Here is a 27,500-nt window from a genome sequence, read left to right as displayed (position 1 = left end):
CCGTGGACAGCCCTAATTATCTCACAGGTGAGTTACCTCTTTCATTGGGAAATTTAAAGAATCTTCTTGAACTGGATCTAGATACAAATAATTTAACTGGTGTGTTATCTCTTTCACTTGCAAACCTCACTCAATTACTGACATTTGACATTTCTTCTAATCATCTCGGTGGTTCCATTCCCATAGTATTGGGAAATATAAAGAATCTTCTTGAATTAGGTCTAGGCGGAAATTATTTTAATGGTTTCATTTGGATTGAGATCAAGTGCAATTGCTATCCTAATCCTTCCTGTTGATTTTCAAATTGCTTTTTCCACTTATAAGTTAGATTTTCAAAATAAAAAATATATATATAAAATAAAAACATAGGGTTTTTTTTTTTTTTTGCTACAAAATAAACATGTAATATTTGTTCATTTTTTGAAACTAGCTTCATGACACTCATGGTTGTATTAGTAGTTCTAAATGCGTAATATTAATGAGAAAAATGTATAAACCTCAAATTGGAATAAATGAAAAATTATAACACTATAAAAAATTAAAAATTAATAATAAAAAAAATGCCTCGCACGAAGCGCATGTAACAAGGCTAGTATATTTTAAGCCCGTACTGACTAGAGTCAATCTATGCAAAGAGACCCAGTCAATAGTAGGTCTATGAAGAATACAAAAATCTTTCAGAGAAAAATACAGACGCGGAAAATTTATTTGACAATAACAGTATCTTGACTTGATTTGGTCCTCATTGCATTTCCATGGATGGTTCCCCTTCCTTGATAAGTAGCCAGTCTACACTGAAAAATCAGAGGATAATGACTTCTTCCTGCACGCTGACGTGGCAACATGAAGTTTTTGCTATATGAGAATGAGAGCACCAATTAATCTACTCGGTCACTTATCAGATTTTTAATTCTCAATCGATTTTAAATTTTCAACTATATTCTCTAATATATAAGGATAACACTAAACCTAAAAGTCTAAATCTATAGATTTTGATCTAATTATATTATATATCCACTAACTAGGGGGTAATTATCCAATGTAGGAATTCTAACAATTAACTAACCACATTATTTACCCAAAAAAAACTACTAACCACACTATTCTCACATGAATATTTTAACAAAATGTTCTACTTGTTGCTGCAGAAATAGTCATCCAAGGACAATGCAATGTAGAAATGTTTCACCTCAATTGCATTAGGAGGAAAATCCAACCAAAAAAAAAAAAAAAAAATTCCAAGATGCATTTATACTGGACTAATCTTTTTCAGTTTTTCACTTGTAGCTTAATATTTGTTAAGTTACTAATGGGCCTAAAAGCTGGAGTTACATAACTCGCATTTAAGTGTGGATTCAAACTCTCTTTTAATAAGTGAGCTCCGGACATGTAGGATTTTAAACTCAAGACCTTTTATATTGATACTATGTTAAATTATCGATTGCCCTCAAAAGCTCAAACTATTGGAAAATTATAAATTTAATCATCCAACCACATAATTCTAACAATATCCCTACTCCTTGCAACATCAATTGTTATTGTGGCCTTTATTATTATTACTAGTGTTTAACTCGCACAATGCACAGGATCGTTTTACATATTAACAAACTTTACATCCAACATAAACTTAATTATCATACTTATACTACATATATTCAAACTTAAATAACATAGTATATTTAAGCATTAGTGTCCAATATCCCCTAAATTTTTTAAAAATTAGTTTCTTCAAATCACTCGTGTGTTCTTCCTTGTTATGAGAGACTTAAAAAAAAAAGAATCTGACTTTAAATAGTTAAAACTTACATGACAATTTCAAATAGCAAATCCGCTATTTCTAGGAACCACAATGAATCACACCGAACTAAAACTTGCAAGACAATTTCAAATACCAAATCTACCATTCCTAGGAACCACAATGAATTAAACCATGAGATTAGAGAATTTTACAACCAAAAAGTTTAAAAGAGAAAAATGGCTACTGGTTTGTGAAACAAAAAGTCGGAAATATATTAGTCAAATAATAATATGCATAATCAATAGTACATTGGAATCTCAAATTGTAAAACCAAACCAATATATAACCCTTAAAAGGGACATTGAATCCAACTTTTTCATCGCAAAAGGAAAAAGAAAAAGTTGTAGTGCATAATCAAGCCACAGTATCTAAACAAAACAGAATTCAACCTGCAACATATAAAATGCATAATCAATAGTAGATGGGAATCTCAAATTCTAAAGCCAAACCAATTCATAAGTCATAACCCATAAAAACAACATCGAATCTTAATCTTGACCCTAAATTTCGATTGCAAAACAGAAAAAGAAAAAAAAAAAAAAAGCTCACAATTCCCAAAATGCTGCAATGATACAGAGAAAATTTGTTAACAAACCTCATCGTGATAAATAAAACAGATATATTAGATTATACACACACCCAAGTTATGGAATTCATGAAACTTTTCACCCATTATTATGTAATCATCTATTCATAAAATAAATAAATAAAAGTAAATCATCTATAAGTACTCAAATCCAAAACACTAAGACATACACAATAAAAACAATCATACTGTAGATTATTCTTTTAAAGGTAGTCATATATATATTTTTTGTTTTATTTCAATAATCTATAGGAAGTGAATCTTATGATTCACAATATTCAGTATTGTGGAATTGACTAATCTCTGTCTTATTTATACTAAATGTATCACTTTTTGCAAATACAGGACTTCGAGTCCATTTTCTATTGTCAGTCCTACTCAAACTATGGAAGCTTTCCCTCCAAAAAGCAGCTAAGGTGGGATTCTGCATCTAGGAACTTGCAAGATGGAAAAGCACATGGGACCTGTCCTCATCTTAACTCACTATGGAAGAGCCAGGTTCCTATACAATTGTAGATTCCACATAACACAATCAATCAGCTTTGACCTGAGGAAGAAAAAAAAATTGATAACAAAATGATTGGAGGGAGAAAAAAAAAGTTATCACAATGAACCAACTGCAAATTATCTACCACCTCAAGCATCAATGCTACATAATGAAATATTGCAAATAATTTTTTTTAGTATTCTCCTCAAAAAAATTCCAAATCTTCATTAAAGTAGAAGAGCCCAACAATCTGACATACATCATCCAAAATACGATACCTATCAAACTCTAACATGCATACTATAAGCCAATTAACAATGTCTCTGTTACAAAACCAAACCACCTTTCAAACCCAAGAAAAACCAGAATAAAAGGCTTCCAATCAAACCAACAAAGGGTACATACAAAAAATGTACATAACTCTACAGTGGAGGAGAAGTCACTAAGAAACTCCTCACAAATTTCGTACACAATCAAAATTAATCCCACTTCTATCTTAACATAAAATACTTCAATGCTAAATAACAAAATGATACCAAGAAGTATAAAAATATAAAAAAAATAAAAAAATAAAAAAAAAATGCCATAGGAGACTATTTATTTTTTATTTTTTTGAGAGAACCATTAAAGCCAATTTGAATCATTACTCTCCACTTGAAATGAAACTAAATGGAAATTAATTTGAGCTATAAATACTCCGTGACAGTTTGCTGTCATTGTATGTGGGGTTTGATACAGGACACTTAGATTATTGTATCCGAATTCAGAGGAATATTCTTGAAGGTATTTTTTTATAGTGAGGGAGATTCGATTGTGTTTTTTAGAACACAATACTTCAACTCGCAGGTGAAAAAATTTATCATAAAATTAATTAATAAACCTAACAACATAGGTATCACAACATCAATCAATAACAATAACATTTTTTTATAAAATCAATCAATAATCAATACAACATACACTGATAACCTGAATAACACAGCCCAACAAAGGGAGGCAGGTAATCTCAAAAGTATTATCACACAATCTTCAAATCAAAGGGTGGCCATTAGATGAATAATGAGTAATTATAATTAACAAATACTGCTATTAACTCATGATGATAAACAAACTTGGCTAATAAATGAACAGAAATTATTATAAGACAGTTTATGGCCGGATGGGTTAACATATTGAACAAAGAGTGGTATTCTCTTAATATTAGGAAATTAGGTGATTGATAATTTGGTGATATAATGTCAGTGGTAATTTGCCAATGAGTAATAATTTCTAATTTGTCACTGTTTTCAGTTTATAATCATAAAGTCATAATAACTGGAAACCTATTGATATCTATAGCCATCAATAGAAATTGTGAGTTTATAATTGCATCAACTCACTCAAACATTTGTAGGATAAACTCACATCAATTTCAACATGAGCCTAGTGGTTTTCAAGATATCTATTGTAGACGATCATTCATCTAATTTGAGAAACAATTACCAATATTTCCCTACGCATGCCATTATTAATGATTATAATAAACCAATATCAAAATTTTTAAAATAGGAGATTAGTTACATTGATAATCATGTAGAAGAAATTGTCTAAATAATGTAACTATGCAATTAAATCACTAAGCAAGCACAAATAAGAAAACTCTGTATCCATATAAAAGAATGGATAAATAAACCCATCAAACAACCTCACCCACATCTATGGTATCAACCTTCCCCAAAATGGCCCATTCATTCTTCCATCACCACAAAGAGGAAATCATCTATACATAAAATATATCCATAACAAAACAAACAATATCAGAACTAAAAAAAAAAACTATATCAAAACTAAATCTCCACAAGCCATAATAGAAAAAATAACCTAAAATAAAATTGGAAACAAAAAATATATAACAGCAAAATGTTCAATCCTATTCTAATAGGATCCCAAAAATATCTTCAAGATTAGTTACATATATAAATGTTTAAATTCTGTTTCTTTACAGTGAATAACCAAAACCATTTTCTTTCGTTGTTGTATTTTCTGTAATCTATAATAAGAAATAAGAAAAGAAAATATAATTGAAAAGGTTTATTGGCAAAAAAATCAAAACAAAACTGAATGCAATTCAAATACCTTAATATAAACCAATCCAACCAACATATCCAAAAACTAAGTCATATTTCATACCCAGATCTAAGAAAAAAAAAATTACCAGAACTAAGTGATGCGGCTTATTTCACCATTAGCAAGTAACACAATTATTCCGATTCCGAAATGTAGAATGTGAACAATTGAGGAAGAAATACATTGAAATCGGAACATTCAAAGTTGAGTACTAACACCACCAATAAACAAAAGCAATATATTCATCCAAAAAGCATATGATAAACCCTAGATCCAACCAAAAAATAAAAATAAAAATAAAAAAGTAGATCCAAGCGATTTGGAATCTGATCGATACGAAATTGGTACCTGGCTAAACTTGAGGGCGTGCTGTATTGTTGACGGTGGTAGAAGCTTGGATTGTCTTACATCTTGACACAATTGGCGTATAGGTTTCTTAGTATTTTGCTTTCTCCATCTTTCGTGCCTTCTTTGTTTAAAGGATCGTCTAGGTATGGGTTTGCAAACCATTTTTGAACTTTTTATATCTTGTCTTTAGTGAAACGATAGTATAGATTAAAGGGTACTAAACCGGTGTAGTGTTTGGGTTTGAGATAGATGGTGTATGAGTGACACTGTAATTCAGTACTCAAATGATATAACGATCGCTTTTGTAACTTTTTTACTGTCAACGTGTCAAAGTTTTAAGTGGGCATTTTTCCTACATGTCACAACCGCCTTAATTGTAGGAAAAGGCTTCTGCTATTATACATAGTATATGATTATTATTATTATTATTAGAGCAAAACTTATGTACAATACTTAGGTGTTGTTCTTTAGGTTCTCCTTTTAAGATTCTGTCATGTGGATTTTTTCTTATGAGATGGAAATGTATTTTTTAATTAAGTAGCCACATGGCTAAATCTTAAGATGGGAACCTAAGACACAACACCTAAGGCACTGTACATAAGTTTTGTCCTTACTAATATTATTTGCTAAATAATTGTTATTGTGGCCTTGGTTCCCTTTGAAGCAAATTTTCTAATTTACTAGTACTGTTGATTAGTATCACGAGTTACAAATAGTAGAAACCAACTTTAACATGTAATATCTAATAATTATGAGAAGTGCTACATCCACAATATTTTCTTAACAAATCATAGGTGGTAAGTTGTTATAGATTTTAATTTAAACCTACAATTGAATTTTCTTTTTTGCCCACTAATAACAACCAGTAACAACCTGCCATTTGGGATTTATTGTGAAAATATTGTGTAGATAGCATTTCTCAATAAAAATGCTAAAATGGAGGCTAACTTGAATCAACCCATGCTAAAATGGACTCAAGCAAATCCAACCATTTGCCTATCTAGATATACTTTGTAAAATTGTGATTTTCAACTATGTTTTGTTAGCTTTAATTCTGTGTCAAATTTGATTGTATTTCTGTCAATCTTTTCTCTGCATGTTTGTGGGATTTAATGTAAGGGTTGAGTGTGAGAGTTTGGTGAAGATTTGTGACGAACAGTGAAGTTCGTGACTAGCTCGTGACTGGCTCGCAAGTGGACAACCCTCGAAATGTCACGTGAGAAACACATGCTAGAAGCTGAATAGTTAAGTGCCAGGAGACATTTTGCGACTGGACCAAGTTGCGAATGACCCACGAAACTCTCTGTTTGGCTGTTTTTTAAATGTGCTTTCCTCACTTCTTTACCCACACTATATAAGCCTACATTACCCACGAAATTATATGGAGATTTTCAGCAAGAAAACCCTAGAAATACACTTGAGAGTTAGAAATTGTAAACCCACAATCTTCTACATAATTCCTCTAGTTTTCCTCTACTCCTATCTCTCCAATTACAAATCCTTAAGAGGTTCTTAGCCTAAACACTTACCTCACTCAATCTGAGTGTTGAGAGAAGTTTTGGTGCATGTGGGAAGTATTGGAAGAAGCCATTGATTGGCAAATGCAATTTGGAGCTAATTGCGGGATTCGAATAACTAGTGAAGATAAGACTCGGTGAAATCTGTTGGGAGCAGGAACTCAGAAGGTTCAAGTACAGTGGGTAAATTACGCTTGGAGGGTCTTTTTGATATCATTGTACTCCAACTTTATTCACTAGTGGATCATTTCGGCTTGAAAGGCCACAGAGAGATTTTTCACTGAGTACTTCGGTTTCCTCTTCAATAACACATCTTGATGTTATCTTGTGTTTGCATTTCTCTTTCCTTACTCTTTGTGCTTTACATTTATTGTTTATTGTTTATGTTTATGCACTAGAGAGTAGTTCCGGTTTATACCGTTTTATTTACTCTTATTACGCACTTAGTTAAGTAGAGTAAAACCAATTTAGCCACTAGTTTAAAATTGGGGGTCTAAACAGGTAATAGTGTTTTGCACCATTTGAGCTTTTACACTTGAAAGTTAAGTCAAGAAAGAGAAGTGAAGAAGCAAGATGGAATATTCATTTTTAGAGTGGATTTGTTTTTATTCATGACTACGAGCACTTAAAGGCCGAGGGACCGTGTGGACCTCATGTGGAACTTTTAATAAAGTGTTCACATTAAGATTGTTGGTAACGACTCCTGACTTGGACGGTAACGACTCCTGACTTGGAATTTGGAAGTGCAAGCTTCATAGAAAGTCCGCTAGATATAGTCAACCAAAGACAAATTTTTGAAAAATCATGAAATATGGTAATGAAGAAATTTCCAAGACATCCAAAATGTGAAAGCCATCGTTTTGATTGCAAGGAACTTTTCTGCGTTTCAATCGGGTTCAACAAGGCAACATTTCCACATTCACGTGTGTATCATTATAAAGTCAAAAGAAAATTCATTTACTCACAACTCACTTTCTAGCTGTGTCTAAGTTATTAAGTGTGTTGAATCATAAATATAACAATATATCGACCATTCTCCCTTACATTCATCAACCAAAAACTTCAACATGGCTCCCTCTGTCTCTATTTCCGTTCTGATAGTAGTTCTTTATATCTTCATGAATGTCCCAAATATAGTTATTGCAGCTGGTTCTGTGGCAACATCTAAATCTTCCTCGCTAAAACAAGAAGTGCAAGCTCTGATGGAGAGTGGGTGGTGGAGTGGCTCTTCCAACTTTACCACAAGTCATTGCGACTGGCCAGGAATTAAATGCAACTTTGGTGGAAGCATCACAGAGATTGACATAGCTGGTAATATCTATCTTGGAGATAAGTTTAGGAAATTTAAATTCTCTTCCTTTCCAAATTTAGTCCGTCTTAGCCTTAGTAATAATCAAATTCTGGGGTGCATCCCATTTGAGATAGGTTCCCTTTCAAAGCTCACCCACCTTAATCTATCCCACAATTATCTTACAGGTCAGTTGCCTCTTTCACTTGCAAACCTCACCAAATTAGTGAAATTTGACATTTCTTTCAATGGAATTACTGGTTCCATCCCCAAAGAATTCGGAAATTTCAAGAATCTTCTTGAATTAAATCTGAGTCATAACAAATTCACCGGACCGATCCCTTCAACTCTTGGCCTTTTAACCAATCTTTCCAATCTGAATTTGTCCTTCAATGAAATTAACGGTTCTATAGTGTCAGAAATTGGACTGCTAAAGAATCTGTTAAATTTGTACCTCAATAACAACAACCTTGTTGGCCAAATCCCTTTGACAATAGGTCATTTAACAAAGTTGGAAACTTTGAACCTTAATTGGAATATGATCAGTGGTCCCATCCCCACAGAACTAGCTAGTTGCTTTTTGATAAAATTCTTGTCTTTAAGCCATAACTATTTAAATGGAAGTGTTCCCTCTTGGGTCAAGGACCTTTATGCCCCAATTAAGATTGATCTCAGCTACAATAACCTCACAGGCAATGTTCCTATTTCTTTAATTAGGATGCGTGAATTTAACCTGTCATATAATTCATTGGAGGGTCGAGTCCCAATTATTTTCAAAAATTACGGATTTGAAGTATTTATCGGCAACAAGGATTTGTGTAGTGACATCAAAGGTTTTGCTCAATGCCCATCTCCATCTTTAATTTCGCCTTCGACTCCACCTCTTGCTCTTGAAAATATTGTGTCTGGCATGGAAGATGGTAGGGAGAAAGATGAACACCCAAACTTCAAAAAAAAAAAATTGGTTCCCCTCATTGTTTTCTTTATTTCTTTTTCATTTTTTACCCTTTTACAGCTTTTTGGGTATTTTCTCCACTCTCAATGTCGGGTCAAGAATCTTGTACTTCCAATGAAAAAACACGCTGAGTTAAAAGGAACAAAAAATGGGAACTTGTTCTCAATATGGAATTATGATGGCAATATTGCATTTGAAGACATCATTGAAGCCACAGAGGACTTTGACATTAGATATTGTATTGGAACTGGTGGTTATGGTAGTGTTTACAAAGCACAATTGCCTAGCGGCAAAGTGGTTGCCTTGAAAAAACTTAATCACTTAGAGGCTGAGGACCCAACTGTTGACAAGAGTTTCAGGAACGAGGTTAAAATGATGACAGAAATTCGACATCGGAACATTGTGAAACTTCATGGCTACTGTTTGCATAAGCGATGCATGGTTTTGATCTATGAATACATGGAAAGGGGAAGCTTATTTTGTGTGCTAAATAATGATGTTGAAGCTGTGGAATTGGATTGGACAAAGAGGGTGAACATCATCAAAGACATAGCACATGCCATATCATACATGCATCATGATTGTAACCCAATAATTGTTCATCGAGATATAAGCAGCAATAACATTTTATTGAACTCTAAGTTGGAGCAGGCATTTGTCTCTGATTTTGGTATAGCTAGACTTCTTGATCCTAACTCCTCCAATCAAACTTTAGTTGCTGGGACTTATGGCTATATTGCTCCAGGTGAATTGTTTTTTCATACTATATCTTATATCTCTCCTATTTTCCAACATATTATTTTAAAAGGTTAGCTATGTGAGGCATTCCAAATAATCATGCTAGTTTGGTTACCTTATTTTTTGTTAAAAGAACTGAATCATGCACGGTATCAAGCAATCACTTCCACCATGTAATTTTTGTGCAATGACAAGTTTTGACCAACCTTTCCATGAAGAAAACTTAAAAAAAAATATAAAGAACGAAGATATTACATTTTTAATAGCATTCTTTTCTCTTTTTTCTTCCTATGCAGAATTGGCGTATACTATGGTGTTTACTGAAAAATGTGATGTCTATAGTTTTGGTGTGGTGGCATTAGAAATATTAATGGGAATACATCCAGGAGAACTCTTGACTACATTATCATCATCATCGTCATCTTCTCGAAATATGATGTTAAATGAAATATTAGACCAACGCTTGCCACCTCCAAATCGAATAGTTGCACGGGATATTTTCTTTGTTGCAACTATAGCATTTGCATGCTTATGCACCAAACCAAAGTCTCGGCCAACAATGAATTGGGTGTCCCAAGAATTTCTTTCTCGTAAGAAACCAGTAGCCAAGCCCTTACATGTGGTTTCACTATGGCAGTTGAAGAACCAAGAAAATTATATGGTTGGAGATATTGAAACTCAATAATGAAGTGCTTATTGCTAAGTTTAGTATCAAATTGCTTGAAGAACTTATATGAAAGAAAATGTTGTGTACTAAAATAAGCTGTAAAAAAATCATGTAATTCGGTAAGGTATATCTGTTCATCTTTACAATTATAGCTTGTATTTCTCATCATAAAATGTATGTCCTTGCCACTTATCTAATGCGACACATCTATAATCCTCATACACATTGTGGAGATTGCAAATGCTCATCCATATGCTTGACCACAAGAAGGACTTCCACGTGAACGTTGGCGACGGAGACTTTGGAAGTGATGGTAAGGCTTGACTCACACTGTTCACTATAGCATCTTCTATCTTCCAATTTTTGACAGTCTTGATCTCTCTACCTTCATGTTTCATGCCTACTGCTATACTCATGATTAGGGGTGGCAATTTTTATCCATATCCATGAACCCACTCATTACCCACCTTATTTAGATAAGTCTTAACCCAACCCATTTGAATATTTGGGTTAAATGGGTAAAGACCCATTTGGTTATTTAATTAGATGGGTCTAAATGGATAAACCCACTAATACCCACAAAACCCATCTAAAATTAAAATAAACAACATAAAATCTAAATTTCTAGAAAATGACTAAAATACCCCTGAAACTTAAAAAATGACCAAAATACTACTAAAACCAATAAAATGACCAAAATACCCCCAAAACCAAAAAAATGACCAAAATACCCCCGAAACCTAAAAAATGACCAAAATACCCCACAAAACCTAAAAATTACCAAAATACCCCCAAAATCCAAAAAATGACCAAAATACCCCCCTGAAACCCAAAAATGACCAAAATACCCCCTGAAACCCAAAAAATGACCAAAATACCCCCAAAACCCAACAAATGACCAAAATACCCCCCGAAACCTAAAAATTACCAAAATACCCCCAAAATCCAAAAAATGACCAAAATACCTCTGAAACCCAAAATATTACCAAAATACCCCTGAAACCTAGAAATGACCAAAATACCACCAAAACCCAAAAAATGACCAAAATACCCCTGAAACCTAAAAATGACCAAAATACCTCCAAAATCTCTAAAATGAGCAAAATACCCCCCAAAACCTCTCAAATGTCCAAAATATCCCCAAAACCCAAAAAATAACCAAAATACCCCTGAAACCTAAAAATAACCAAAATACCTCCAAAACCCAAAAAAATGACAAAAATACCCTCAAAACCCAAAAAATGACCAAAATGCCCCCCCCAAAACCCACAAAATGACCAAAATACCTCCAAAATCTCTAAAATGACCAAAATACCCCCCCAAAACCCAACAAATGACAAAATACCCACCAAAACCCAAAAAATGACCAAAATACCCCCAAAACCTAAAAATGACCAAAATACCCTCAAAATCCAAAAAATGACCAAAATACCCTCCAAAACCCAAAAAATGACCAAAATACCCCCAAAACCCACAAAATGAGAAAAATACCCTCAAAACCTCTAAAATGTCCAAAATATCCCCAAAACCCAAAAATTACCAAAATACCCCAAAAACCCAAAAAATGACCAAAATGCTTCCTAAACCTAAAAAATGATCAAAATACCCCCTAAACCTTAAAAATGACCAAAATACCTCTGAAACCTTAAAATTACCAAAAATACCCCCGAAACCTAAAAAATGACCAAAATACGTCTAAAACCTGTAAAATGATTAAAATACCCCAAGACCTAAAAATGACTAAAATAACCCCAAAACCTAAAACAATGACCAAAATACCCCAAAAACCTAATAAAAATGACCGAGATACCCCCAAAACCTAACTGTAAGGCCACGATTATTTAACGGCCCAAGAATGACGTTGAGCTCGTAAGTAAAGGGCCCTAACAATATGATTTGTAGAGAGTGGGCTTGAAAGGCAGTACCTTAGTCACAGGTTAGCGGTTTGATCGGGATTTCTATGGAAGCTTATCTATGGTTGGATTTGGCTTGACTAGCTAAGACGTCCATTAGTGTGGGTTACAGGATTTGAGTCCTCGGACAGAGTCTGAGGAGCATTGCATCCTTCCTTTTCTCCCTTTTGCGGGGTTTTTCCTCCTGCTGGGGGGGGGGGATCCCCTTCTCCTTCGCTTTCTCTCCCTTTTATACTAGTGTTCATTTCCCTTTTTACTGTCCAAGTGTAAGTTTTGCTTTCCAGGGTGCAGATCTGTCCTGTCAACCCATACTTAGAGTGGTTGGGAGTCGCTGGAAAAGTTAAATGGCATGGTTTGGGGCATGGGCTTGTCAGATGCAGGATTCTGTATTACGATATTGGCAGCTTTTTCCCTTGCCCTGCCCTCGTACTGAGTCTGCCCTTTTCTTCAGGCGTTTTGTGAGGCACTGAGCATAAGATCGTCCTCGGCCATGTCCTTGTGCCTTCCTTGGGCTTTCATTATGCGTCCTCGGCAATAGCTCTCCTCGGCTTAGGCCTTGGGCCCTAATGTAGAATGGGCCTGGGCCACGAATTCTCGGGCCACGAATTCTCTGGCCCCACAATAGCCCCTCAAAATCCTGCTGCCCGACTCTTAGTTGAGGAGGAGGGTTTTGGTGATGTTGGGCCCACATCATGACTCACTCAAATTCTGTGTTTTGATGATGTTTGCGTTTCTCCATTTGCGTAGGAGATTTGCCAAATTAAGAGGCGTCCCTTTATTTTTCATTCACGCAGAGTCTTTTGACGTTTCGGTACCCGAGGCGCGCCTTCACGAGAATCTTCAAATCTTACGGTTGCGGATGGTGTTGGAAATTGAGCCAACTCTGCCTTGTCCGTAGCATTCCTTGGAAAGCCGCACAAATTAATTGCCACCACTTTACCTTTTAAGTAAGTTGGGTAGGAGGTTATTCTCCTTATATATATAAACACTTCGACTCTCTTCAAAATCATAACCCTTCAGCTATAATCACAGTCTCCATATCCAGTGTTATCCACCCTTAGTGCAGTATGTTTGAGACGCGGGCAGGGGTAAAGGAACTATACCCGCCATAGAGGCGCCGGGTCCTTCCGAGACTCAAGGTGGTGTGGTCTGGATAGGGGAGACATAGATTCAAGATAATCCTCCATTTTGACAAGGGGGGAAATGGTATTTCTGCCTCTTTCAGTCAAAATCCGAAGCAGGTACTGGTCGCATCAGATTCTTGGTGCGCCAGAAGCAAGATTTTCCGCCATCAGCGCCGTCTGCTCTATCGCAAGCGTGGCTAACAAGGAGGCTCATCAACTTCCGGCTCCCTGCACCTTTTCTTCAAGGTGCTAGCCCCAAGTTGGGCTCCCTGCACCTTTTCTCCAACGGTGCTGGCCCCGAATTGGGCTCTCTGCACCTTTTCTTCAACGGAGCTAGCCCCATGTTGCCGAGTTATGGGCATGTAAAAGTATTGAGGAATGGTTTCCGTAGACAACGTGCTGGAACTGCTACATCTCTCTTTCCTACGCCTCTTCCTCTGTTTTTGTCTCATTTCCCTGTACCTTTTCTTTCTGCTTATGTAGTTAGTTTCAGTATGAGCTTATTTCGGCTCTTTCATTGTACGCTGTACTGTTTCTTTGTCTTAATAAGAAATGGATCTGTTTCCTTTTTAATACTTTTCTTTTCTGCGACCACTACTTTGTGAATGGGATACTATATGTGTATTTTTCTTTAATGATACTTAGAGCAGGAAACCTTGAAACAGAATCCTACTAATTCGAACTTATCGACATTATCAAGTATAATAATGCTAACTCCTAGTAGATTAAATTCATGAAACTAACCGAGATAACAGCTGAGTGCTCCGCAATGCATGCAAGGCGATCGTCCGAGAATGATAAACTCTAAATAAACCATCCGAGAGGGTTGCCGAGCAGTGAGGGGCATTGGCCGTATTTTTTGATAACACCTGACCCTATAACAGTCGCATCAGTTCCCTTGGTATTGAGGATCCGAGGGTAGAATGGGGGTCCCGTTCAGTCTAGGGATTAAACCTACTATCAATGGGTAACTCCTCTCCGGGGTAGATTCTAAGTGCCATTTAACGTCCAGGTTGTGTCCAAACCCTGTATTTTTCCTCTTAAATAGGTGGTTTCCCCAGAGGCTTGAGTCCGAGGACCATACAAGGCCTTGGTTCTGTCCAAAACTCGTAGTTTTCTTCTAAGTGGTTGGTTTCCCCAGAGGCTTGAGTCCGAGGACCATACAAGGCCTTGGTTCTGTCCAAAACTTGTAATTTTTTTTCGAAGTAGTTGGTTTCCACAGAGGCTTGAGTCCGAGGACCATACAAGGCCTTGGTTCTGTCCAAAACTTCTAGTTTTTCTTCTAAGTAGTTGGTTTCCCCAGAGGCTTGAGTCCGAGGACCATACAAGGCCTTAGTTCTGTCCAAAACTTGTAGTTTTCTTCTAAGTAGTTGGTTTCCACAGAGGCTTGAGTCCGAGGACCATACAAGGCCTTGGTTCTATCCAAGACTTGTAGTTTTCTTCTAAGTAATTGGTTTCCACAGAGGCTTGAGTCCGAGGACCATACAAGGCCTTGGTTCTGTCCAAAACTTGTAGTTTTTCTTCTAAGTAGTTGGTTTCCCCAGAGGCTTGAGTCCGAGGACCATACAAGGCCTTGGTTCTGTCCAAAACTTGTAGTTTTTCTTCTAAGTAGTTGGTTTCCCCAGAGGCTTGAGTCCGAGGACCATACAAGGCCTTGGTTCTGTCCAAAACTTGTAGTTTTTTCTTCTAAGTAGTTGGTTTCCCTAGAGGCTTGAGTCCGAGGACCATACAAGGCCTTGGTTCTGTCCAAAACTTGTATTCGTTCATTTATTTATTTATTTTTCGAAGGTTAACCCCTCGACAAATGTGTGGGGAGTTAGCTTGATGTTAGAAGCCCCTAGAGTTGCCCGTGCCATTGGCACTACGAGGCGTAGCCCCTAGCGGAAATTTATGTCGGAGTAACAACAGCATGTCGCTGAAAATGGAGGACCCTTCGCAGACCTTTGCTTGACAGAGGCTCAACTCCACCGCCACCTGTGCCAACGCGCATGCCTTTCCCACAGACGGCGTCAATTGTAAAGCCACGATTATTTAACGGCCCAAGAATGACGTTAGGCTCGTAAGTAAAGGGCTCTAACAATATGATTTGTAGAGAGTGGGCTTGAAAGGCAGGACCTTAGTCACAGGTTAGCGGTTTGATCGGGGTTTCTATGGAAGCTTATCTATGGTTGGATTTGGCTTGACTAGCTAAGCCTTCCATTAGTGTGGGTTACAGGATTTGAGTCCTTGGACAGAGTCCGAGGTGCATTGCATCCTTCCTTTTCTCCCTTTTACGGGGTTTTTCCTCCTGCTTCGGGGGGGGGGGGGGGGGTGGGGGATCCCCTTCTCCTTCGCTTTCTCTCCCTTTTATACTAGTGTTCATTTCCCTTTTTAGTGCCCACGTGTAAGTTTTACTTTCCGGGGTGCAAATCTGTCCTGTCAACCCATACTTAGAGTGGTTGGGGGTCGCTGGAAAAGTTAAATGGCATGGTTTGGGGCATGGGCTTGTCAGATGCAAGATTCTGTATTACGATATTGGCAGCTTTTTCCCTTGCCCTGCCCCCGTACTGAGTCTGCCCTTTTCTTCAGGCGTTTTGTGAGGTACTGAGCATAAGATCATCCTCGGCCATGTGCTTGTGCCTTTCTTGGGCTTTCATTATGCGTCCTCGGTAATAGCTCTCCTCGACTTAGGCCTTAGACCCTAATGTAGAATGGGCCTGGACCACGAATTCTCTGGCCCCACACTAACAATTACCAAAATACACCCTAAACCTAAAAAATTACCAAAATACTCCCTAAACCTAAAAAATTACCGAATTAAATACTCCATAAGCCTAAAAAATGACGGAAATACCTCTAAAACCTAAAAAATAACTGAAATACCCCTGAAACCTAAAAAAATTACCATAATACCCTGAAACCTAAAAAATGATCGAAATACCCCCAAAAACCTAAAAAAAAGACCAAAATAACCCCAAAACCTAAAAAAATGATCAATAAAAACCCTAAAACCTAAATTATGACCAAAATGCCCCTAAACATGTAAGATGACCAAAATATACCTGAAACATCTAAAATTACCGAAATAGAGGTTTCAGGGTATTTTGGATGTTTCGAGGATATTTTTGACAAATTAAAGGTTCTAAGAGTCTTTCATTCACTTTCTAGGTTTCGAGGGAATTTCGGTAATTTTTTAGGTTTTGGGGTTATTCTGATCATCTTTTAGATTCTATGGGTATTTTAGCCATTTTTTAGGTTACGAGGGCATTTTAGTCATCTTTTAGTTTTAGGGTTATTTCGGTAAATTTCTAGGGTTCAGAAGTATTTTGGTAATTTTTAGGTTTAGGGGTATTTCGGTAATTTTTTAAGTTTCGGTGGTATTTTGGTCATTTTTAGGTTTCGAGGGTATTTTGGTCATTTTTTGGGTTTCAAGGGTTTGGGTATTTTTGGAGTTTCGGGGGTATTTTGGTTTTTTTTTTTTTTTTTTTTTTTGAGGTTTTGGGGGTATTTTGGTCATTTTTAGGTTTTGGGAGTATTTTGGTAATTTTTTGGATTTCGAGGGTATTTTGGTAATTTTTAAGTTTCGGGGGATGTTTTGATCATTTTTTGGGTTTCGGGGATATTTTGGCCATTTTTTGGGTTTCGAGGGTATTTTTGGTCATTTTTTGGTTTCGGGGGTATTTTGGTAATTTTATGGGTTTTAGGGGTATTTTGATAATTTTTAGGTTTCGGGGGTATTTTGGTCATTTTTTGAGTTTTGGGAGTATTTTGGTCATTTTTTGGGTTTTGGGGGTACTTTGGTCATTTTTTGGGTTTCAGGGGTATTTTGGTCATTTTTAGGTGTTGATGGTATTTTAGTCATTTTTTTGGATTTTGAAGGTATTTTGGTCATTTTTTAGGTTTTGGGGGTATTTTGGTCATTTTAAGTTTTTGGATAAATAGGTAATTACACACCCAACCCATTTATGATCCAACCCATTTATGACCCAACCCACCCATTTGCCACCCCTACTCATGATCAAGGCAAGGAATTCATGACTAATAACATATATTTCATCCCGATTAAATTGAAGGTTTTTATAATTTTATTCATAATTTAGCTTCATGAATCCTTCATTCTAATTGACCTTGCAAAATTTTATATGTATTACTATTTTTTTTTTTTTTTTGATAAGTTATATGTATTAACTATTAAGCACTCTCATATCTTGCCAGTTAGAAAAGCAAACCATGAAATACTTTTACAATTTTTTTTTCTTTTACCAAATAATATATTTGCAGATTTTGTGCACAAATATTTATTCAGCGTGTTAGTGTATAGCTTAGACTAGATTAGCCCATTGGGATTAGCCTAGTATACTATACTTGTAGTTTACTCATATTACTTGTACTACACTCATACTTAGCCTATATAAAACTCTCTATTGTACATTATTATTTACACAGAATATATAGACTATTCAGTCTTTCTATCTCTCACTTTATATTCTTGACATGGTATGCGAGCAACAGGAGCAAATGTTTCCTTATAGTCAATGCCATACTCCTGAGTAAAGCCCTTGGCAGCTAGGCGAGCCTTGTATCATTCAACAGATGTCTCATTGTTGTGGCTGCTGTTCGCCGTTGGCCTCTTTATCAAATGGATGTAAAGAATGCTTTTCTCAATGGTGACCTCCAAGAAGAAGTGTACATGCAACCACCCCCTAGCTATCCACACTTAGGCCGTCAAGTTTGTCGCCTTCGTCGTGCTCTTTAAGGCCTCAAGCAGGCTCCTCGAGCTTGGTTTGAAAAGTTTAGCTCAGTTGTTACTCAGTAGGGTTTCACTTCGAGTCCTCATGACACTGCACTCTTTGTCTGAAGATCCTCTGCTGGTATCACTCTTATTCTTCTTTATGTTGATGATATGATTATTACTGGAGATGATTCTGCAGGTATCCGCTCTCTTCAGCACTTCCTTAGTCAGCATTTTGAGATGAAAGATCTGGGCACTCTCAGCTACTTTCTTGGGCTTGAGGTTACCTCATCCTTTGATGGATACTATCTTTCCCAGGCAAAATATGCTTTTGATCTTCTCTCCAAAGCCGGTATCACCGACAACAAGATTGTTTCTACTCCCTTGGAATACAATGCAAAGCTCACACCCTTGGATGGTGAACCTATTTCCGATGCTACTCACTATCGTCAATTGGATGGTAGTTTGATCTATCTCACTGTTACTCGTCCGGATATTTCACATGCTATGGGTATGGTTAGTAAGTTCATGGATGCCCCTCGTTCTGTCCACTATGCTGCCGTTCTTCGGATTCTCCGATATGTCAAGGGCACACTTTATCATGGTCCACACTACTCCTCTCGATCTTCTCTCAAGCTTCATGCTTATTCAAATGCAGACTAGGCAAGTGATCCAACTGATCAATGATCTATCACAGGTTTCTGTTTCCTGTTGGGTACTTCCCTTGTCTCATGGCGTAGCAAGAAGCAGGATGTTGTTTCCTGTTCCAGTACTGAGGCTAAGTATCGTACCCTTGCCGACACCACATGCGAGCTTGTCTGGCTTTGCTGGCTCTTGGCTGACATGGATGCTCCATATCCCACTGCCACTCCTCTTTATTGTAACAATCGTAGTGCTATCTACAATGCTCATAATGATGTCTTCCATAAACGCACCAAGCACATTGAGATTAACTGCCACATCACTCGCCAACATCTTAAGAAAGGCAATCTCAAGTTGTTCTCCATCTCCTTTGTTGACCAACCTACTGATATCTTCACCAAGAGTCACCTGCATGGTCATCTTTAAGATCTTATATCCAAACTCCATTTGGCTTCCTCCTTGCCACCTCGAGTTTGAGGGGGGATGTTAATGTATAGCTTAGACTAGATTAACCCATTGGGCTTAGCCTACTACAATGTACTTGTAGTTTACTCATATTACTTGTACTACACTCATACTTAACCTATATAAGGCTCTTTATTGTACATTATTATTTACACAGAATATACAGACTATTCAGTCTTTCTCTCTCTCACTTTATATTCTTAACATAGCGTATGTGTAGAAATATTTGCATACTAAGAATGTGTTTGGATATCGCTTATTTTGCTGAAAACTAAAAATACTGTAACAAAATAATTTTTAAATGTGTGATTAGTGCCATGAGACCCATTTTTAATTAAAGTTTTGGTAAAAAAAAGAGGTTTGTGGGTCCCGTGAACAGTGCAGGGACCCACTGGAAAAGACAAAAACGCACCAGTGCATGTTCTCAAAAAAAAAAAAAAAAGAGGGAAAATGCTGAAACACAGACGTAGGTCTATTTCAGTTGTACCCAAACGGGTACTAAGTGTCCGCTTGGATAGCTTATTTTTTGCCAGCTTATTTTACTATTTAGCTTATTTTTGCTACTATTCATGGACCCCACTGCACTTTTTTGTACTATTCATGAGTCTCATTGTACTATTTCAACTAACTTTTACCTTTATCTATAGTACTTTCAGCAAAAAAAATTTAGTTTCAGCAAAATAAACGGATCCCAAATAGACCCTAATTAAGCAAATTTTTATCTTTTATATTTTTTATATCATTTGGTTGATTGGTAAATAATTTCAACAGTAATCAAGACTAATATTGCGAAGTGAACATTGGCTCGTGTCTAATAGCTATATATAAGTATTATATAGTTGTAATTTACAACTATTTTGTGTTGGCTTTTATTCCGTACCAAATTTGATTGTAATTTTATTCAATCATTTTTTTTTCTTGTATTTATGTGGGGTTTTTAATTGTAAGGGCTAAGTGTGAGAGACTGTGAAAACTCAAGCTTAAAACGAAGAAAAAGTGAATTTCGCAAAAAGCTCGTGAAAGGCTAACTCGCGAAGTAGCCACGTGTAAAGCACGTGACTGGAATGCGAATTTTTCCTTGTATTTATGTGGGGTTTTTAATTGTAAGGACTAAGTGTGAGAGAGTGTGAAGACTCAAGCTTAAAACGAAGAACAAGTGAATTTTCTGAGAAGCTCGTGAAAAGCTAACCCGCAAAGTAGCTACGTGTAGAGCACATAACTGGAATGTGAAGAGTCATGGCAGCCTGGAGTTTTCGCGAAGTCTCTCACGAGGAAGGGCTTCCCTCGAAATACTCGTGAAACATTTTGTTTAGCTAATTTGTCATGTTTGTTTTACCAATTCTTTACCCACACTATATATACCCTCATTACCCACATATTGTAAGGAGTGCTTTTAAGAGAGAAAACCTTAGAATACACACTTGAGAGTTAGAGATTGTTATACTCTAAATCCTTGAGATGTTGATAGCTCAAACACTTACCATACCCAATCTGAATGTCAAGTGAGCTTTTCGTGCTGCTGGGAAGTATTGGAAGGAGCCAATCATTGGCAGATGCAATCGGGCGTATTGCAAGATCCAGGAAAGCTAGAGAAGACAAGGTTCTGAGAAGCCAGTTGGTAGCAGAAACTTGGAGGGCTCAAGTACATTGGGTAAACTAGGCTTGGAGGGTCTTTTGTTATTCATGTACTCCAACTTTATTCTCTAGTGGATCGATTACCACTTGGAGGGCGGCGGAGAGATTTTTTGCCGAGTTCTTCGATTTCCTCTTCAATAACACGTCTCGATGTTATCTTATGTTTGCATCTCTCTTCCCTACTCTTAAGCTTTACTTTATATTGTTGATAATGGATGAATATGGCTTAGGGTAGTGTTATCGGTTGTTTGCGCTCATTTATTCTTATTCCGCACTTAGTCTAAGTTAGAGTAAAAGCAATCTAGCCGTAATTTTAATTTAGGAGTCTAAACAAGCTCTTGTGTTTTATACTTATCGGATTTCATTATCCTAGTGTGATCCTAGACCCCAAGTGAGATGGATCGATCTCAATCTCTTAATGCTCCTCCATTCTTTGATGGAAGTAATTATGCTTTTTGGAAAGTACGTATTTGTGCTTTTCTTTGTGCTATTGATGAAACGGTATGGAATTCCGTTGAGAATGGGTATGTTAGACCCACTACCGCCAAATCTGAATGGGATAAGGCTGCTTGCTTTGGCAAATGCCAATAGCAAAGCGATTAACGCTATTTTCTATGTTGTTTCTATTGATGAGTTCCATAGGATTTTGCATGTGAATACCGCCAAGGAGGCATGGATCATTCTTGAGACGACCTACGAAGGTACCAAGAAGGTCAAAGACACTAAGCTTCTAATGCTCACTACTCGATTTGAAGAAGTAAAGATGAGTGACGATGAGTCGTTTGATTCCTTCTATGGAAGACTCAACGAGATAGTGACTACCAAGCTCAATCTTGGGGAGAAGATTGAAGATGCTAAGATGGTAAGGAAGATTTTGAGAGCTTTACCTGAAAGCTTCCAGGCTAAGGTCACAGCCATTAAGGGGAGTAAAGATTTGGATGAGATAAAGATTCAAGAACTCATTAGATCTCTCCAAACCTATGAGCTCGGACTGCCTTCTCACAAGTCCAATAAATCACTTGCTCTCAAAACTATAAATGAGAGAACAAATGATTCCTCTGAAGAAGATGATGTGGAGAAGGAGGTGGCATTTCTTGCAAAGAACTTCTGGAAATTTCTCAAGATGATGAACGATGGGAAGTCTTTTGGCTAAGGAAAATTTTCATCCTCAAAAGGTGATAAGAAGGAGTTCAAGAAGAAAGACGAGAAGGATTCTCCATCCACTCAAGGAATAGTGTGCTATGAATGTAACGGTCATGGACATCTCAAGAAAGAATGTCCAAACTATTTGAGAGGAAAGGGTAAAGTGTTTGCCACTACCCTTAACGATTCTGAAATCTCAAATTTTGATGCAGAAGGAGAGTGTGATAGTTAGGGAAACTATTCAGCTTTCATGGCAATTACCATGGTTGACTCTAGGGATGATTTGAGCAACTTGGCTAATGAGCTTGGTGTACATTCCGAAGGTGGGGAAGTTGAAGATGAGGAAGATGAGGATGTGTGCCTCAATGAAGGTGAGAAGAACCTTCAAGAAGTGTATGATGCATTGCTAGAAGATTGTGGAAAATATGCCAAGGTTGCAAACAATGTTGTTAAGAAGATGAATAAAATTGAAGAAAAGTATAGGTGCACACTTGTGCAACTTAAGGAGACAAAATGTGAAGTTAAGGACTTAAGGGAGAATTGGTGGAAGCCTATTCAAAAATCAAGTTTCTTTAACTTGAAATTATTCAAGCAAACGTCAAAGTAGAGTGCATTTCCACCAAGAAACTTGACAACGTGCTATCTTCTCAAAAATCTTCACATGACAAGACCGGTCTAGGCTATACCGGTGAAGAAAGCTCAAGCAACGAATGCAAGAAGGAAGGGAGGCTTGTGTCGGCCAAAAATGTAAAGAAACTTAAAGAGGTGAAACCTAAGATTGAGATCCCTGTTGTTGCAAATAGAACCATTGGTGTAAAACCAAAGGATAAAGGGAAGTCATTACTCAAAAGTCAAAGGGGACCTTAAGTGAAACATTTTTGTCATCATTGTGGCGTGCGAAGGCACACAAGGCCAAATTGCTTCAAGTTTCATGCACTTAAGAGGGCTAATTCTATGCATGGCCAAGACAATGCAAGAAGAATGCCAAATGGAACACAAGTTAAAGGAGAAAATGAGGGACAACTCATTGGAGATGTTATGGAGATGTTAAAGAACATTTATGCCTTACTAGCTTCACCCCGAGGTTTGAGAGTTATGTCAGTCGTACCCTTTCATCTAAGGATCTCACCCTAAACACTCATACAGTGTGGGTAAAGAAAGGTACTCATGCATAATCATTCTATACCCATGCATTAATACTTTTAACGTATTAGGGTTATAGTTTCATGCATCATGACATATGCAATCGTCTTGTTTCATTGCTTCTGGTTTATAACATGTTTCTTTTTCATGATTTTGCTCGTTGTTTTTGTTGATCTTACTTTGCTTATTCTATTTTTGAGTGCGTTAAAAAATTCAAAAATCCATAAAAAGTTAAAAATCTCAAAAAGTTTGATCGCTTGTATTGTGTATATCACATGAGAGTTTGGCCTAGTACCTCCGTACTAATGGCATAGTGCATTTATGAGCAACTTGTTATGTATGCACATTTTATAAGTGTGAGCGACATCTAGAAATTTACATTTTGATTGTTGTAAATAGATCTTCAAGCTTGTCATGAATGATTGGTCAATAGTCTTGCTTGATCTTGATACATGAGTAGACTTGTGTCTATATATCTCATCATACATTTTTTTATCTTTTTTAAGAGCTCTACAAATGTCTATCTTGAAAAAAGATATTGAGCTGAAAAAGCCATCGCACAAACTAATATTTGACTAGGAAAAAGAGAAAGCGATTTGTATTAAAATATATGGTGCCAAAGCCAAAGGCTCATGTTTGTCAAAGTTATATCAAAATGTTTATGGCATCGCTTCTCAAAATCTAAGTTGTATTTGATCAAAAGTGTGAAAAATGGAAGCTAAATGAAAAGCTTTCAATCTATTGTAATCACATTGGTGAGGGGTCATATATGTTCATTTCTTCAAGTGAGATAGGTCACTTGACTTTGTACTAGTTATGTGTATCACTTGATTGAATTGATCATTGAAGCTTCATACTAGAGTATAGACTAGTTCGTACTTGATCCACACACACAACACACTAGTCTAATGTTCAATGGATGCTTATTCCATTTGTATGATTGTACATGTTCAAATGTGATGTGTATACTCAATTGCTTGTTAATCAAACCCAAAAAGATTTTGAGTATTTTATATGTTTTTGAAAGTGTTTTTATACTTTTGTATGTTTACAGTTTTTGTTCAAAATGTCAATTTCTTGTTTTTATCGAAAAACTCTTTTAGAGGCATTTTCGCAAGTAAGTCGCAAGTTAGGTATTCCCACGAAAATGAGGATGGCAAAAATAAGAAAACACTAAAATTCATACAAAGACTTTCACGACTATCTCGCGAGAAACAGCTACCTGCGAAACAGTTTATATGCTTCAATGGCATTTTTGCGAGTAACTTCGCGAGAAGCTTACCCACAAAAAGCGCGTGCTTTCAATTTTTAAAGGCAAATAGTGACAGTTTTTCAAAAGTGTTAGGTTCTAAGACTTTAAGAACTAATGTATTAAAACTTCAATTTGTATTATATTAGCAAACCATGATCAAAACATAGAGTTTAGGTTTAGGCTTGTTCAAAGTATGTTTATTTGTAAAATTGGAATTGAGTGATTGCAGAATTTACTAGACTAAATCTGCAAGATTCGATCGATCGAAAATTAGACTCGATCGATTGAACCACGTGCAGATTTATTTTTCTGCAAAATTCCAATTCAACCCAAACTCTACTTAAACGTATTGGGTTTCAAGTAAAACACTCCTATATATAAAGGAAACCCTAAGGACGTTTTTATTAGTTTTTAGAGAGATTAGAGTGCATCTTGTGCCTCTTTTGTAGATCTAAGGTTTTGTACCCAAAAACTCTCTAAGGTTGCTCTTTATGCTGTGTGTGTGAAACTTTTGTGAAATCTAGAGGTGTTTGCCTTCACATACATTTAGGGTTTCCAATCTCAAGATTGATATCGAGAGCTTGGTAATCAATTCAGTAGCAAATTCTAGAGCTTAAAGATATACAAGCGAGAGTGCTTGTGCTTGCTGGGAATCCAAGAAAGAAGTAGTTCGTGGACTTAAAACTGTCATATGGTCATGGTAGTAAGTTTCCTACTTGAGGTAGCAATAGGATGTTAGTGGTCTAAGTCACTATTGTGTAAACTTCAATTCTTTCATAGTGGATTCGGTTTACCTTGAGGAAAGCTAAGTTAAATCCTTCCTAGGTCTTTTACTGGTTTGGTTTTCCTGGGCTTATTTGGAGGAGGCACCCATATTACATTATGTGGCAATTTATAAAATCATTCACACATATAGCTAAAAGTACACATAGATATTCACTTGAGTTGCCATGTAGTTAATAGATTAGAGGAAATTCCTCCTGATGGGTACGAAAATTTTGATAAGGTCATCCACCTTAATAGACAACCTTGTACTGCTAGCAAGACGGATATGTAAGTAACAGTCATCCATATTGAATAGATGATGAATGATGACAATTAATACATGCTCTAAATATGTGGTAACCGGAAAACGGTCAGCTAACCATTATCCTCCATTAATGAAGGTTATAAAGGCCATATTTGATTTGTTATGAAAGTGTTGTGAAAATTATTGTAGACAAACCAAAAATAATATAGCAAATATACTACAATTTTATGCATTCACAAAAATAAAATAAAATAAAATAAATGCCAGCAAAACAGTGAAAGTTAAACAAACCAAAACTACTGTAGTGAAATTACTATAATTTTTCCCATTTACTCTTTTTATAATATATATATATATATATAGAAATATACATTGCACTTACAATGTAAATTTATATTATAAACACATGAAAATTGGTAAATGTTGTACACATTTGCAAAATTCGTACAATTTCTTTTTACAAATGTATATAGTAGTTGCTACTTTTTGTGTGTATACAATGTAAGCTTATATTACAAGTAAAAAGTAAACATATAAATATCCTTTTAAAAAAAAAACAAGCTCAAACCAAGTTGGTGAACTTGAAGGAAAAAAAAAAGAAGGAAAAAGGCAAGTCACTAAACCAAAAATACTGTTCATAACATTGTTATGAATACCGTTTCGGTTTGTTCATTGGAATGGAATATCTCGGTATCGGTCAATTTCGGGTACTGTTTCAGAATTACTGCTAAAATATATATTTATATATTATTATTACTATTCTATAAAATAATAAATTTAATATAGTTTTCTATTAAAAGAAGTAGGATTATTATTTTAAAAAAACATTTATTTATGGTTTAAAAAAAAATAAAATAAAACTTATATTTTGTGTAATTGTACACAAGTGAGCTTCCAAGAAGCTTCCTTGACTATTTTTTCAGTTTTTCCCATTTTCCAACCCACCCACGTGACTAGTGCTGCTTCCTACTGACTTCTTTTTCAGTTTTTCCCATTTCCCAACCCACCCATGTGACTGGTGACAACACTATTAGCTGCTCAAATGCTACTCCTTTCATTATTTCTACTTTTTCTTCATCATTTCACCTTCTGAGTTCTGAGCTATTTTCTACTCTTCTCATCTTCTTCTTCTCCCTTTTTGTTTCGCAAGTCACACTTTTTTTTGCTTCATCTTGCTCTTCAATTTTCTTTTCAACTTCTCTATCATGGTTAAGAGGGTCAGATAGTGAGAGATGATAGAAAGACAAGGAGCTGCAAGTGTAAAAATGAGATATAGATGAGAGAATGAGGAGGATTTTTGGTGATCTAGCAAAAAAGATGCTGATCAAGTTCAGAAAGGGAAAATAAGAAGACAAAATTCATACCGGCCGGAAAATGAATTTCGGCCGGAATTTACCGGAACGCCCGGAACGGGCCGAAATGGGGCGGAATTTAATCCGAGGTGAAATGGAGGGTATTACCATTCCGTTTTACACGCCGGTACGAGAAATTCCAGCCGGAACGGAACGGAATCCATAACAATGGTTCATAACACTATTCATGAGCCTATTTGCTCTTTTTATATATAGAAAAAAAGAGCACAAATCGATGACTGGAAAAAAAAATAAATAAAAAAATAAAAAGCGATGAACAGTATATATTGAACAAACCAAAAGTACCATAATTTTTACACATTTACCCAACAAGTGTCACAACATTTTCACAAAACATTTATTTTCAGTTGTGGTTGGTCACAATTTCATATTTTATTTTGACTTATAAGAAATTGACACCTCAATAATTGTGAAAATATTGTGAAATTTGTCATGTCAATATAACAATATATATAAAAGGAAAAAAAAAAAAAAAACAAATGGAAGACTTAAAAAAAAAAAAAAAAAAATGGTACGTTCAGACTTGGACTTGGTCACATATTCACATGACCTGATGGATAGGTGAGGATAAATTCTTTC

At 36.1% G+C, this 27,500-nt stretch overlaps 1 protein-coding gene across 2 annotated transcripts in view; it reads left to right on the top strand.

Annotated features, from left to right (window-relative positions):
* The first annotated feature begins 7,701 nt into the window (after positions 1-7,701).
* The window catches only part of LOC126718175 (probable leucine-rich repeat receptor-like protein kinase At1g35710), an 86,648-nt gene continuing 66,849 nt past the window's right edge, over positions 7,702-27,500 (top strand). Inside the window, exons 1-2 of one of the 2 annotated variants that reach the window (XM_050420259.1) lie at positions 7,702-9,830; positions 10,120-10,636. In XM_050420259.1, coding sequence (XP_050276216.1) covers positions 7,910-9,830; positions 10,120-10,508 — 2,310 coding nt within the window. In that variant the 5' untranslated portion in view covers positions 7,702-7,909 and the 3' untranslated portion in view covers positions 10,509-10,636. Of the gene's footprint in view, positions 9,831-10,119; positions 10,637-27,500 lie in introns of those variants that run through there. The other variant, XM_050420260.1, reaches the window with a different exon arrangement.

This window comes from Quercus robur, chromosome 3, assembly GCF_932294415.1.
Source record: "Quercus robur chromosome 3, dhQueRobu3.1, whole genome shotgun sequence".
NCBI lineage: Eukaryota > Viridiplantae > Streptophyta > Magnoliopsida > Fagales > Fagaceae > Quercus > Quercus robur.
This window is presented reverse-complemented; position numbering and strand designations above follow the sequence as displayed.